Raw genomic sequence first — 12,750 nt, forward strand, 5'->3', positions numbered from 1 at the left:
CCACAGGCCCTCAGATGTCATGTTCAGACGGACTCCGCTCCCTGATGTGTGGCCAGGACTTTGCACCCTTGCGAGGAACACCCGAAGGCAAGGCCACTGGGCTGGGGGCTCGCTGCACGGGCTCTGCACCCGTGGCCGTGGCCGGCCTCCGAGGCTCTGGCTGGGACACGTCTCCCAGCTCTTCCCTCCACGCTGGCTCCCTGCATCCGTGTTCTGTTTCTGTGGACACGATCTCTTCCTAACTGGGTCCTGCTCTGTCTGCCGCTGGTTCCGAGCTTTTCTCTGCAGTTCTGGCTCTGGGGCTGGTCTTTGCAGTGGCCGCGGCCTTTCCCTCCCCCTGTCCACGTTTGCCACGAGCTGGAGTGGGGGCTTTGTCCTGTCCTTCCCTCTGATCCTGTGCTGGAAAAGCTAGCAGCAAGACCTCTTCTCGTCTCTGTAGTCTGGACAGCAGCAACCAGGCAGAGCCCAAGCCCAGCGGGGAGCCGGGGCTGCTCCAGGGCTGAGGGGCAGCCCGGGGTCCCCACCGGCTCACACCATGCAGGCAGGGGAATGGTCATGGGACGGGGACTGCCGCCCCAATCCTGTGCCCTCATCCCAGAGCGTCAGCCCTTTGCTGCTTTCCCTTCCTCAGTCCATCACATTCTTGGGAAAGGAGGATACTGTTCATTCGGCATCTTTACCCGGCAGCCTGGCCTGGGGTTGCTGCTGGACGGCGGTCTCCAGCGGTTCCCGGAGGCTCAGCGCTCAGCAGCCCCTCACCTTCCCGAGCACCGCTGCTCCCATGGACCAGAGCCACCTCGTCCAAAGTGTGAGTCGCCAGCTGCATGTCACAGGCTGGACACAGGTAAGGAATATCAGCTTCGTGGCTGAAAGTTCCCCAGACAGGGCTGGTGTGCATCAGCCCATGACCGTCACACACGCTGCGGCAACTTCAAAACACTTAAACACTCTTGTCGGTGAAATGTTGTTGACACTCCTGAAAATCAACAGAAATGGAGCCATCGCGCTTATCAGACCCCAGGACAAGGAAGGGCAGAGATGCAGCAGGAGAAACCACATTGAGGAAAATACCAGAACAGGTCGGGGGATGAAGTTCAACATAGCGGGCCACATTTACTAAAACACGAGATGGGACTGCGGCTGAGAACTGACGGACACAGAGAAAGGGCTGGAGGTGACACTGGTGGCAGAGGGACAGACAAGAGGAGCGCTCGGGAGGAGACCACAGACACTTGAGGGAAGGATAACAGTGCCCTAGGGGACTAGACAGAGCTCTGGGTGCATGTGTGCATGTGCATGTACATGTGTGAGCGTGCCTGTGTATGCATGTATGTGTGCAAGCGTGTGAGCGTGCCTGTGTGTGAGAGCATGCACGTGTGCAGTCATATCTGTGTGTGCATGTGTGTTTGTGTGTGAACACATGAGTGTGCCTGTGTGTGTGTGAGTGCACTGTGTGGTCATACCTGTGTGCATGTGTGTATGTGTGCGAGTGTATGAGCATGCCTGTGTGTGTGCGTGTGAGCGTGAGCATGCCTGTGTGCAGCGTACCTGTGTGCATATGTGTATGTGTGCGAGCATGCGAGCGTGCCTATGTATGCGTGTGAACATGCCTGCATTCAGTCATACCTGTGTGTGTGCGTGTGTGTATGTGTGCGAGCATGTGAGTGTGCCTGTGTGTGTTTGTGTGCATGCATGTATGTGTGCGTCATACCTGTGTGTGCAAGCTTGTGAGCGTGCCTGTGTGTGGTCATACCTGTGTGCATGTGTGTATGTGTGCAAGCGTGTGAGTGTGCCTGTGTGTGTGTGAGCGATCATGCCTTGTGTGGGTGCATCCATGTGCGTGTCCCACACTTGCACATCACCAAGGGCGCTGAACCTGCCAGGCATGCAGGGAACGTGGAAATGGCTGGGGCCGGCAGGCAGGACTCAGACGAGACGGAGGAGGCCGCACGGCACAGAGCATCGTAACTGGGGCCGGGGCCACTGACCCAGGATGGAGACCTTGCTGAGAAATTCCTCATACATCTTGCGCTTTCTCAGTGTGCTGCCCTGTTTAGGAGAAATGAGAAGACAGAGAAGGTGGCTCTTCGTGCCTGAATCATTCTAGCATCTCCAAAGTTCCCCCAAATGACTCTCAACTCTTGAAAGGAAGCCCTTTGAGGATCCCACGTCTCGGAAGCCCCTCAAAGACCCCAGCCTGCACCTCCCCCCTCATCCAAGCAGCTGCACTCCTCCCCCACCTGTCATCGGCCAGCTGCAGGGACCTCATCCAGCCTGGGCCAGTGACCGGCCCACAATACCAGCAGTTGGCCGACCAGAGTCCTGCGCTCGGCTTTCCATGGGCTGAGGGCACGTGTCCCCAAGATAGGATGGAGAGAGCACTGTCTGAGCAGGCTCACAGCACCCCACCCCTCCCCCGGACACACATGTCTGGGGAGATGCTGGGGCAGGCTACAGAACCACGTGGTCATGCACTCTAGAGGGCGCAGCCAGCAACGGCGAGGTCTCTGAACCAGACACGCCTGACACTGGTCCCTGGGGAGAAAAGCCAACCAAACACTGGATGAATAAGACAAATCCAGCGAGAAGGGTCCCATTAGCCTTTATGTTAATTAGAAATTAGAATCCACTCCAAAAATTAGAATTTGAATGTGAAGGAGAAAAAGGCACCCTCTTCTTCAAGCATGCGTCCCAGTGAGCTGGTGGCCCAAGCAGACAAGGAGGAGGCCCAGCCTCCCAGAAGCCAGTGCCAGCCTGGCAGGAGAGAGCAATCTGGACTTCAACTCCTCACCCTGCTGCCCAGAGCATTTGCACAGTGTACACACTCTACAACTGGACATGGCAGCCCTGCCAATGAGCACTGGTAAGTACCACACATTCAGAAAACAGGGATGTGCAGCCCACCAGCAGCTGTATCCATCGACGGGAGCTGGAAGGTCACCTGCGATGTGAAAAGGATGGAGAGTCCAATGACCACAGACTAGACACCTGATGTGGCAAAAGGTGGGAGGAAGGATGGTAACAGCTTAAAAGAGCTCAGGCCAGGGCAGCGGAGGGGAGAGGGACTTCCAGATACTGGGGCCTGCCCAACCTTGTGAGAAAAGAGGTAGGCTCAGAGGAGCAAGTGACCACCTAGATGGGACCACAGGAGAAGGAATGAACCAAGACTGGGCTCCACATGCCCCAAAGCTTGGTGATGGCGGTGATTGGTGGTGATGCGTATGGGGATGGTGATGATGGTGATGGCGATGGTGAGGATGATGGTGGCGATGATGCGGATGACGGTGGCGATGATGGGGATGACGGTGGCGATGATGGGGATGACGGTGGCGATGATGGGGATGACGGTGGTGATGATGGGGATGACGATAGTGATGATGGGGATGACGGTGGTGATATTGGGGATGACGGTGGTGATGATGGGGATGATGGTGGTGATGATGGTCATGGCGATGGTGAGGATGACGGTGGTGATGATGGGGATGACGGTGGTGATGATGGGGATGACGGTGGTGATGATGGGGATGACGGTGGTGATGATGGGGATGATGGTGGTGATGATGGGGATGATGGTAATGAGTATGGTGAAGATGATGGTGAGGATGGTGATGATGGTGACGATGGTGAGGATGATGGTGGTAGCAGTAATGGTCCTTTCTGAGCACAGTGGAGGAGGGCTGACAGGAAGGATCAACACACTCCCATTCTAACTCCAGATCACCCATAATCCACCCTCTCCCCAACTTTTAGTGCAGTCTAATCCTCTCTGGGCTTCAGTTTTCCCATCAGGAGAAGGGACATCAGTGCCATGTTCTTTGTATCTTTGACCTAGACTTTGACCTGCCCACCTTCCTCCAGACTCCCCACCGCTGCTTGGCTGTGTCATCCCCACCTTGGTCCAGCAAGCTCCTTGTCTGCTTCCCACTGAGACACAGAGGAAAGGGGCTACCAGGCTCTGGGTGGACTCCCAGCATTCACACACCCAGCAGGAGACTCCCCTTGGACGCTCTGTGCCAAAGAGACTGGTGTGTGACTCCTGCTTCATGGGTATGGGGTGGCCTGAGGCTTTCATTTTTCAGGGAGTGGGCACCCCACACCTGACCCAGGATGGACGGGCAGGGAGGCCACAGGCAGTGCTTCCCCACCCCCACCTTGCTCCCGATGGGAACACAGAGCCCGGCCTGCTCAGTGCCCTCGCTGAGCTCCATCCATCCTTCTACACCACACGGAGCTACAAAGGGAAGAGAAGGGATGTTCCAGGGAAGCTTCTGGCTCAGACGCCCTGGGATCCCTATCGCCTGAATGCACAGGGAGGGGCGCTCTCCCCGGAGACACTCCTGGCCAGTCCCCTTGCCCAGTCTCCCTCTTGGCAAGTCCCAGTTTGGTGCCAAGTGAATGCACGGTGGGTCCACTTTGCATGACGGATACGTCCAAATCCACCCAAACCCAGGACGGATGCAAACACGGGTGCTGTCCTGCGGGACACTCCCTTCTGGGTCTGCCAGCACTGTCATTTTCTTTGCCGAGACACAGACACTCTGCAGCCTCCCAGCACATTCATGGCTATTCTTAGCCCACTGGGATCCAGAATTAAGACAGAGGAAGTGCCGGGTGCCACCATGGTTTGGGAACTTCCCTGAATACAAGGTTGCAGCCACAAAAATCCCACAGCCGAGAAGGACTCGGCACCGGAGACAGTGAGAATCAATGGCTTATGCAACACAGGGCCAGGTGCACGCAGGAGGGATCACAGGGTGGACAGACGGAGGCTGCTGGGCCCTTACCCAAACCTGCCCCTGCGGGTGGGAGGGAGGGGTGCAGGTGCCTCAGGGCGCCCCACCCACCCCGCTCTCAGCCTCTTCTGGAGAAGACAGGACTTAGCGGGTTTAAGATGAAGAGGAGCTCAGCTCTCTCTTGCTGTATCCATGGACCTAGAAGACCCCGTCACTGAGTGCGTGGATGATAGGGTCCTCATGCACACCAAATCTGATCGGTTGCCTGCAAGACCGCACTGAATTCTCCCGCGGTGGGGTGAAGGGACCAGGATGGGCAGGGGCACCAATGTTCCCAAGAGAAGGAGCCGCCCGAGCACGACCCCATCTGCAGGCTCCTGCCTGACTGCACTCTGGGGCTGTTTTAAACCACTTGTGGACTGTCCCCAGACCTCCCCCAGAGCATTCCTGCATCACAGCCCCTCCCTGGAAGCTGCACTGTCCAGACGGGTCTCAGGGAGACAGTCAAGTCCCAGAGAGCATGTGGGGAAGCCAAAGGTCTCTCAGCCCGGAGCTCGCCCCGGTCTCCTCCCTCTGGGCCTGTCAGCACCCTGCCTGAGGCCCAGGCTCTGTGGGACTTGGGTCTGAGCAGAAACCATCTGCAGGTGAGCCTAGGTGGCTGAGGAGTGAGGCTCCCCAAAGGCCAGGTGCTCAGCTCCAGTGGCCTCAGCCTGGCAACGGGGGAGGGATGGAGAACCTGGACCGAGCAGGGATGTACACGGACCAGTGTGGCTGGCCCAGGGCCTTCTGGCTTCCTAGCTGCTCCCAGGGTAGGATGGTTTCCAGCCTCTCCAGGATAGCCCTCAATTGGCTGCAGGAGCTCCTTTGCTCAAACCCCTGCTGGGCTCCCCTGACACACTCAGGTGTGAGCTGAGGGCTCTGTGTGAGCTGTACCCCACAACGGGACCCTTGCATCCCCATCCACGGGGGTCTGCCTGCTGCTCCACGAGAATCCAAGCTCATGCCACAGGGCCTTTGCCCAGACACTCTTTTCCTGGACATGTTGTTTCCTTGCTCAGAGGCCTCTGCTCCAACCCCACCTTATCCCAGGAGGGGTTCTTTTGGGCCTTTCTATAAAACAGCAGCCTCTCCCCACTTCATAGTCCCCTCACCCCCTTCTCTGCTGTAATTACCTCCATGGAACTGCAGCCACCTGAACTACCCGTTTGTTCCCTGACTCCTCTGCTAACATGCTGGCTTCCCAAGGGTGGGTGCTGCCTCCATGAGGCTCCCTGATGCATCTCAGCACTGAGAGCACTGCCCGGCAGGTGGTGCTTTTGGGAAGAGTCCTGAGTGGGCAAGGGAAGAGCCTGCCTCCTTCCCTGGGGAGGACCTCTCCATCCACAGCTCACTGTGCCACCTCACCACCTACACAGCCAAGAGTGGATGTGGCCGAATGGGAGAGAAAACCTAAAATGACAGAGGCGAAAATAACTAGGGGTCGCCCCTGCATGAGGACATCTGGGGCCAGGCAGGCCGGCCCCGCTGTGCCGGGGCCCCAGACAGCCAGGGTCCCGGCATCTCTTGGCTCCACCACCTTGATGAATGGGTTCCAGCCTCAGAGTCATCTCATGGTCCAGAAGAGAAGCTGGAGCTCCAGCCATCACAACCTCATTCCAGGCAGCTAAAAGCAGATAGGGAGGGCAAGGAGGCTCCCCAGCTGCCTGCCTACCTCGTAAGAAGTTTCTAGACTCCATCCCACATTTCTCACCCACCCTGTCAGCCCTTAGCTATCCCCCCACTTGGACAAAGCCAGTATTCCCATGACAGGACTGGCTGTGGATATGTGCCAGGAAGCCACTCACCATGAGGATACGCCGGTAGCTGTCCCGGTCGATGCCCCAGAGCTTGAGATCTGTCTTGGCCTTCACGGTCGCTGCCCTGGGGGTGCCGTAAATGAGCGCCAACTCCCCAAAGCTGCCCCCTTCGCTGATGCTGGTCACCCACTCTCCATTCACATACACCTTCAGGGGACACAGCGAGAACGGTCAGAAAGGTCATGGGGGGCATGTGGGGTCACTGTGGCCCGTCCCACCCTGAGAGCCCTCTCTGAGCCCACCAGAGCGGGCCCGGTAAAAAAGGGATGTGCGGCCGCAGCCCCCAGGCTCGCTAGCCCATGGGCACAGCTTCCCGTCCCCTGCCCAGGCTGTCCTGGGTCTCTGTTGGCCGTGCTGCCTGCCTCACCCACAACACTGTGCAGAGCTGCTGCTGCACGGGCATGCCAGTGGCCTCTGCATCCCCGCTCTCTACCGGCCATGAGACGGGCCTGGATGGCAGGCGGATGTATGGTCCAGGGCTCCCATCTGTGCAGAAGCCCTGCCCACTTCCCTGGCCAGCCTCGGGTCCTCATCAGCCTTGGAGGGATCTCCAGCCCATTTCCCCAGCCACACACGGTGACTCAGACTCTGTACTTCCCTGGACTATGGGGTCTGGGCTGGGCTCTGCGCCCATACAGACCCGTGCTCATGGGGCCTCCCTTCCTGGGGCCATGGTGCCCGGCTCCCAGGGCCTGGGGTCGGCGGGAACGCTGCCGGGGCGCCGATGAGGCCTGGCTGAGAGGGGTCCTTTCAGGCTGTGTGGGTGACCGGACACAGTGCGGCCACTATGCATTGACCCTGTGCGTCCCATATCGTGCAAGAATGGTGCAGATTGTTTATTATGCGCTGCCGATGCAGATCCCGTTGCTGTAAATTGACACAACGCAGCTTTATTCCCCGGCGTGTCCGTGAGCCCAAAGAATAGTGCCCATTGCACGTTGGGTGCACGTCGGGGAAGAACGGGTTGCCGTGAGTCATGGGCGCGATTCTTACTGGAATCAATGAGTCATTATCTGGGCAATAACCGAGGCACAGAGCCGCGTATCCGCAGGAAAACGGCACGCCGATGATAACGCAAGCTAGGGGCTGGGGAGCCGGCCGGCCAAGAAGCTGGGTGGGCAGGAGACCATGGACACACAGAGGTGAAGTCGTCCTCAAGGGCCCATGCACCTGTCCCCGGAAGCCTCAGCAGTCTGCCAGAGCGGAGTGCCTGCCCCTGGGCTGTGCTCTCTGTCTCCCACTGGGAGGCTGGCTGCTGGGTCCCTCGCCACGAGGCCCGGGAGGAACAGGACCCTGTTCCGTCCCTCCCATGAGGCAGGGACGCCTGTCCCAGGAGTTTTAGGACCACAGACAATACCCTCTAGGAGCTGCGAACTGAGTCTGCTCCAAGGGGCAGAGGGCCCGTGGGGACGGGGGCAGGGACAACTTCTTGAGGGTCCTGGCAACCCGGCCCCCAGTCGGCCCTCCCCGTACTCTGCTTCCTGTGAAGTCCTGCCCACGGAGGTCTGACTCACAAACACCCACATGCCTGGATCCAGCTCTGCATCTCAGTGACGCGGCCCGGCTCCCCCGGGACCCCTCAGGTGACAGGTTCCCTCCAGCAAGCACGGCTCCGCAAGAAGGAACCATGGGGTGCATCCTTCTGTGGCTCCAGGTTCGAGCTGTTGGGTTTGGTGCTCTGTTTTTCACAGCCAGAGCGGGCGCCCGTGCGGTGAGGGACGCACATTCCCTGCGACTTCACCAGGGTGAAAGCCAGGCCCTTGTGTGTGCACAGGTGTTGCAAACACTGTCCCCAACAGCTGAACTCAAGGGCGCCCCCCAACCAGTGCACAGGGCACGTCTTCCCAGGGGCCTCTTCAAGGCGGGTGGCAACAGAAACTCGGGAATGTGGGTCTGTGCGGGGAGACTGCCTGACACAGTGGCTGGGGGTGCGGGGGGTCTCCCCCTCCCACCTGAGGGGGCTCAGAAGGCACCACTGCAACCAGCTTCCTGGTGGGGGCAGATGCCCATGAGCAAAAGAGCACACGCACCAGGGGACAGAGAAAGGGGGCTCAGCAGAGCAGGACAGGACCCAGGGAACTCAGGGGACCCGTGCGTCACTGCCAAAGGCCACCGGGGACCCCCTTCCTGCCCAGAAGCCCAGGCCTCGGAGAACTCCCTGTGAGGCGTCAGAGAAAACCATTGTGTGGAGCCCCAGACGGGCCCAGGACCACACTGCGGGTTGCCCCACAGAGCACAAAGGGGCCATCCTTCTCGGGACACTGGTCTCTGTCACCGCAGCCAGTGCAGCCCTGGGCCCCACCCCAGCTGGCGTTCAAAGGGGCTACTTCTTGCTTTGTTTCATTTTTTGTTTCTTCTTCTTCTTCTAGAAGAAAAATGGTGGGAGGCCCCACTGGGCTACACTTGTGGTCCCACCACTGACAGCGACTTCTCTGGCTGAACCCAGAGCTCCCACCCGGCCTTCTGCATTCCTGCATTCATCCATCCATCTGCCCATCGCCCCCCAGTGTGGACTGAGCGCCCCTCTGTGTCCCACATGTTCTAAGTGCTGGCGGTCAGCAGGGGAAGGCAGGTGGGTTCCTGTCCACGGGGACTCACCCACCAGCTGGGAGAAAGTCTGCAGGCGAACGATGGTACGAACACCCGTTCATCATGGAGCACGCTCCAGGCGTGGCAAGAACAGGAGGCACAGCGTTCAGAAGGACCATGCAGTGACTGTGCGTAGAGGGCTCTCCATGAAGGAGAACGTGAGCCAGGTCCTGAGCATCAGGGCCAGCATGAGATGTGGGAGAAGGGCAATTGAGGCTGAGGACAGGATGTGCAAAGGCCCCGGGGCCACAGTAAAATGGAGGGCACTAGATGCGGCATGACCAAGTAAGGAGAGATGCCCAGCGGGTGGGAGTCGTGGTAGGGGAGGGAAGGGCTGGGATGTTATTCTAGAAGCAAAGCCACAGAAGTTTGCAGCACGATACCGGGTTGCACTGTGACGCTCCCTCTGGTGGAGTGTGGAGAACAGCATGGGGCTGCCGGAGGGCAGCAGGAGGGAGCGGGGAGTCACTCCACAGGTGGCTATGGCTGGTGGGCCCAGCAGTCCCACTGGCTGGGTCAGAGCCTAGGGCCAAGGCCCAGGGACCGGCGTGGCCCCAGGTGGCTAGTGACGTGGCCCACACCAGACACGCTGCTTCTGCTCCACGCAGAAGTGGCAGGAAGTGGAGGGTGATGGGACGGAAGGCACAAGGTCCTGCTCAGTCAAGTCCCGAGCTGTGACCCTGGCATCTGGAGCCTCAGGCACAGATGGGGGCTGAGGGCGTGCTGCCCCCTTGCTCCTCTGCCTGCCCTCCCTGACCTGCGCATCTCGGGGCAGCGCTCTGCTCCCCAGGAAACAAAGATGGACCAGCGGAAAGCATCTGGGCCGTGGCGACAGAACACCAGGGCCCAGGGTTCTCCAAGGGGCCGTGGTTTGCATACTGGCCAAACCTTTGTTCTGCCCTCACAGATGATGAGAAAAACCAATGGCCTGTCTCCTCCCACCTCCCAGGCTCCTGCCACGAGCAGCGGGTGCATCCCTGTGGCGAGCAGGCACCTGGGTCCTGGGCTCTCAGCCGGCTGCCCACAGCGGCCTGAAGGGAGCAGAAGCTCCGCCTCCGGGTGCTGCTTTTCCCACCACAGTCCCTCAGCTCATTGGAGGCCAGGGGGTGCTCAGTTGACTGCTCACAGCGCAACCCCCCCTACCCTGCCCTGTACAGGCGTCGTCCCAAAGCTCCCATCTGCCGGGCCGTGTGGGCTCCGTCTCTGTTAGGGTTCCCCCCAGGGGAGCCCCAAAGCCGTCTGGGTGCACGGCCCTCCTCCTGCCCTCTCCCATGCCAACCGCACTCAGGAGCTCTCAGGGAGGTATTATGGGGGGATCCTGAGCGCCCCTCCTGAACATGGAGCAGGAGTGAGGTTTGTATGAACGTCACCACCAGTGACTGATGGGGCCTCTGAGGTCCCCATCAGTGGGCTGGGCTGCCGGGGCCTCAGCAGAGAATGGAAAGGGCATCCCCAGACGCGCTTTGTGGAGAAATGGGTTGGAATACCCCAAGATACTGCAGAAAAGCTTCAGAGCTGGGCCCGGGTGAACCAATGACGAATGATGGAGACCACTGTCCCAGCACAGCAAGGCCAGACACCTGTGCCCGTAACAGCGAGATGCGTGACGGCCAAGGGGTGGGAGCAACGCAGGTCTCCCCTGATGTGAACAGAGGCACAGTGGGATCTGTCCACATGACAGCCTTAGAGGGAAACCGGACCTCTGCCCCCATGGGGGACAAGCCCTGAGAACACGACCCAGACACAGGACACGCAAGGGGACCCCACGCACACGAGGTCCCAGAGTCGTCAGACTCACAGACACAGAGAGCAGATGGTGCGGCTAGGGTTGTGGGAGAGGTTGGGGGGTCCGCGCGCCGCAGGGACAGGGTCTCCATGGGGGCAGTGGAACATTCTGGAGCCAGACGGGGGGACGGCTGCACAGCAGCGTGGATATGCTTGGTGCCCTTGAACTGGGCACTGAGAAGTGGTGAAGATGGCAAATTTTGTTTTAGCAATTAAAAAAAAAAAAAAAAAAACCCAACAACCAGAGCTCCAGGCAAACACTGAACGACTGACAGTGACCCATGGAACCAGACAGCCGCCTCCTGGGCAGCCTGGTCCCAGGGATGCAGCTCAGAGGTCTCACACCACCTCAGAGGCTGGGAACCGGATGGGGCAGCAGCCGGAGGGCGGGAGGGTCCCAGCACAAAGGAGGGTCCGAAAATAGTGAAGGCCTCGCAGGATTAGGGAGGAGCCGGGCCTCAGACAGAACTACGTTCCTGAGCCCTAAAATCGGCAGCTGAGTATCCTTTTAAGTAGAAATGCTATGTTCCACGAATAAAACAAATTGGAAGATATTTTTATACTTAGAAAAATGGATTATAGCTCTTGGCAACACACATGCTGCGGTGTCTCTCTGGAAAACCATAATTTAAACTGAACCTAGCGCTTTTGGCACGGGTCACCTGGCCGTTCCCCTCGGGCGGCTCTGGTCAGAGGGCAGCGTCCACCCTGCAGAAGGGGAGGGGGCACTCACGATGCCCAGCCCCGAGCCTGGCCAGGCAGAGGACCACGGTGGGGTCCAGGGGAACCTGCCTCCTGTGGGGCATCGGCACTTAGTGTCTCCCCTCTGCCCCCCAGTGAGACCATTATCCCTGAGGCCTAAGAACCGGGCTCAGCAGCCTTGACACCATCCTGGGCACGACCCTGGGCCAGGTCAGACAGGTCACTCCACTCTGTCCTGGAAGGCGCTCGAGGCCTCAGAGCATCTGGGACGATTTCACACCGCGAGCAGTAATAACAGTCATTATTATAATACATACCCCATAACTCACCCCGGCTAGCCAACATGCCACTTTTTCATCCCAGATTCCTGACTGAGCTCTTTTGATTCCCTTAAATGTGGCCTTCACCCACACGGCTGCACTGCCCAGAGTGTCCCACATCACAGGAGGGCTCCCTGCCCGCCAGCCAGCCAGGAACCCAGACGGGCTGGCAGGGGACCCCAAGGGGCATCACAGGGCGGCCCCACAGGTCACTGCCTGTCCCTTCAAGGGCTGGCTGGCCCAAATTTGAGACTAGAGCCGGACGCAGACGTCCACCCACGGGGCCCGGACATCCTGGCTCAGGCAAGCCCAGTCCGGCGAGCACCTTAAAGCCGCCTTTGTACCTGATCCTCTGAGCCTAGTGCTGGGAGGCTGGACCTGCCAAGACATCATATTTGGAGAGTTCTGGTTGCAAGAAGGTGACCTCACTCTTCCCACTCCCCAGACTGCTTCCATGGGTCCCCCGCCTCAAGAAAAGCCAGCTACAGCTCCTGGCACGGCATGAGGTAGCTGGCACACTGAGTCTGGGGATGGCTGGTCAGCCCCTGTCCCATCCCAGGAGGGCCCTGGGGCCAGGCTCTGGGACCTCCCTTGGGCGGCGGGCAGGGTGTCCTGCCAGGATGAGCAGGCCAAGCCAGCCACCTCCCTGTCAGTCACATCCTACCTTTGTGGTGCAGGGGGAGGTGTGCAGGGACCAAGATCCCCCAGGCCCAGAGGGGACCCATGTGCAACCACAGACTGAGCCAAGTCATGGAAGGAGGCTGC

The 12,750-nt window shown here is 59.4% G+C and overlaps 1 protein-coding gene across 3 annotated transcripts in view; it reads right to left on the bottom strand.

Moving 5' to 3' along the window:
- Nucleotides 1-12,750, bottom strand: part of PRKAR1B (protein kinase cAMP-dependent type I regulatory subunit beta) — an 80,320-nt gene that overhangs the window by 18,682 nt on the left and 48,888 nt on the right. For all 3 annotated transcript variants that reach the window (XM_082714061.1, XM_082714062.1, XM_082714060.1), the window contains 2 exons: nucleotides 6,578-6,736; nucleotides 1,989-2,049 (listed from right to left, as the gene is read on the bottom strand). In XM_082714061.1, coding sequence (XP_082570187.1) covers nucleotides 1,989-2,049; nucleotides 6,578-6,736 — 220 coding nt within the window. The remainder of the gene's footprint in view (nucleotides 1-1,988; nucleotides 2,050-6,577; nucleotides 6,737-12,750) is intronic.

The sequence above is a fragment of the Mustela nivalis genome (assembly GCF_964662115.1).
Source record: "Mustela nivalis genome assembly, chromosome: 19".
Classification (NCBI taxonomy): Eukaryota; Metazoa; Chordata; class Mammalia; order Carnivora; family Mustelidae; genus Mustela; species Mustela nivalis.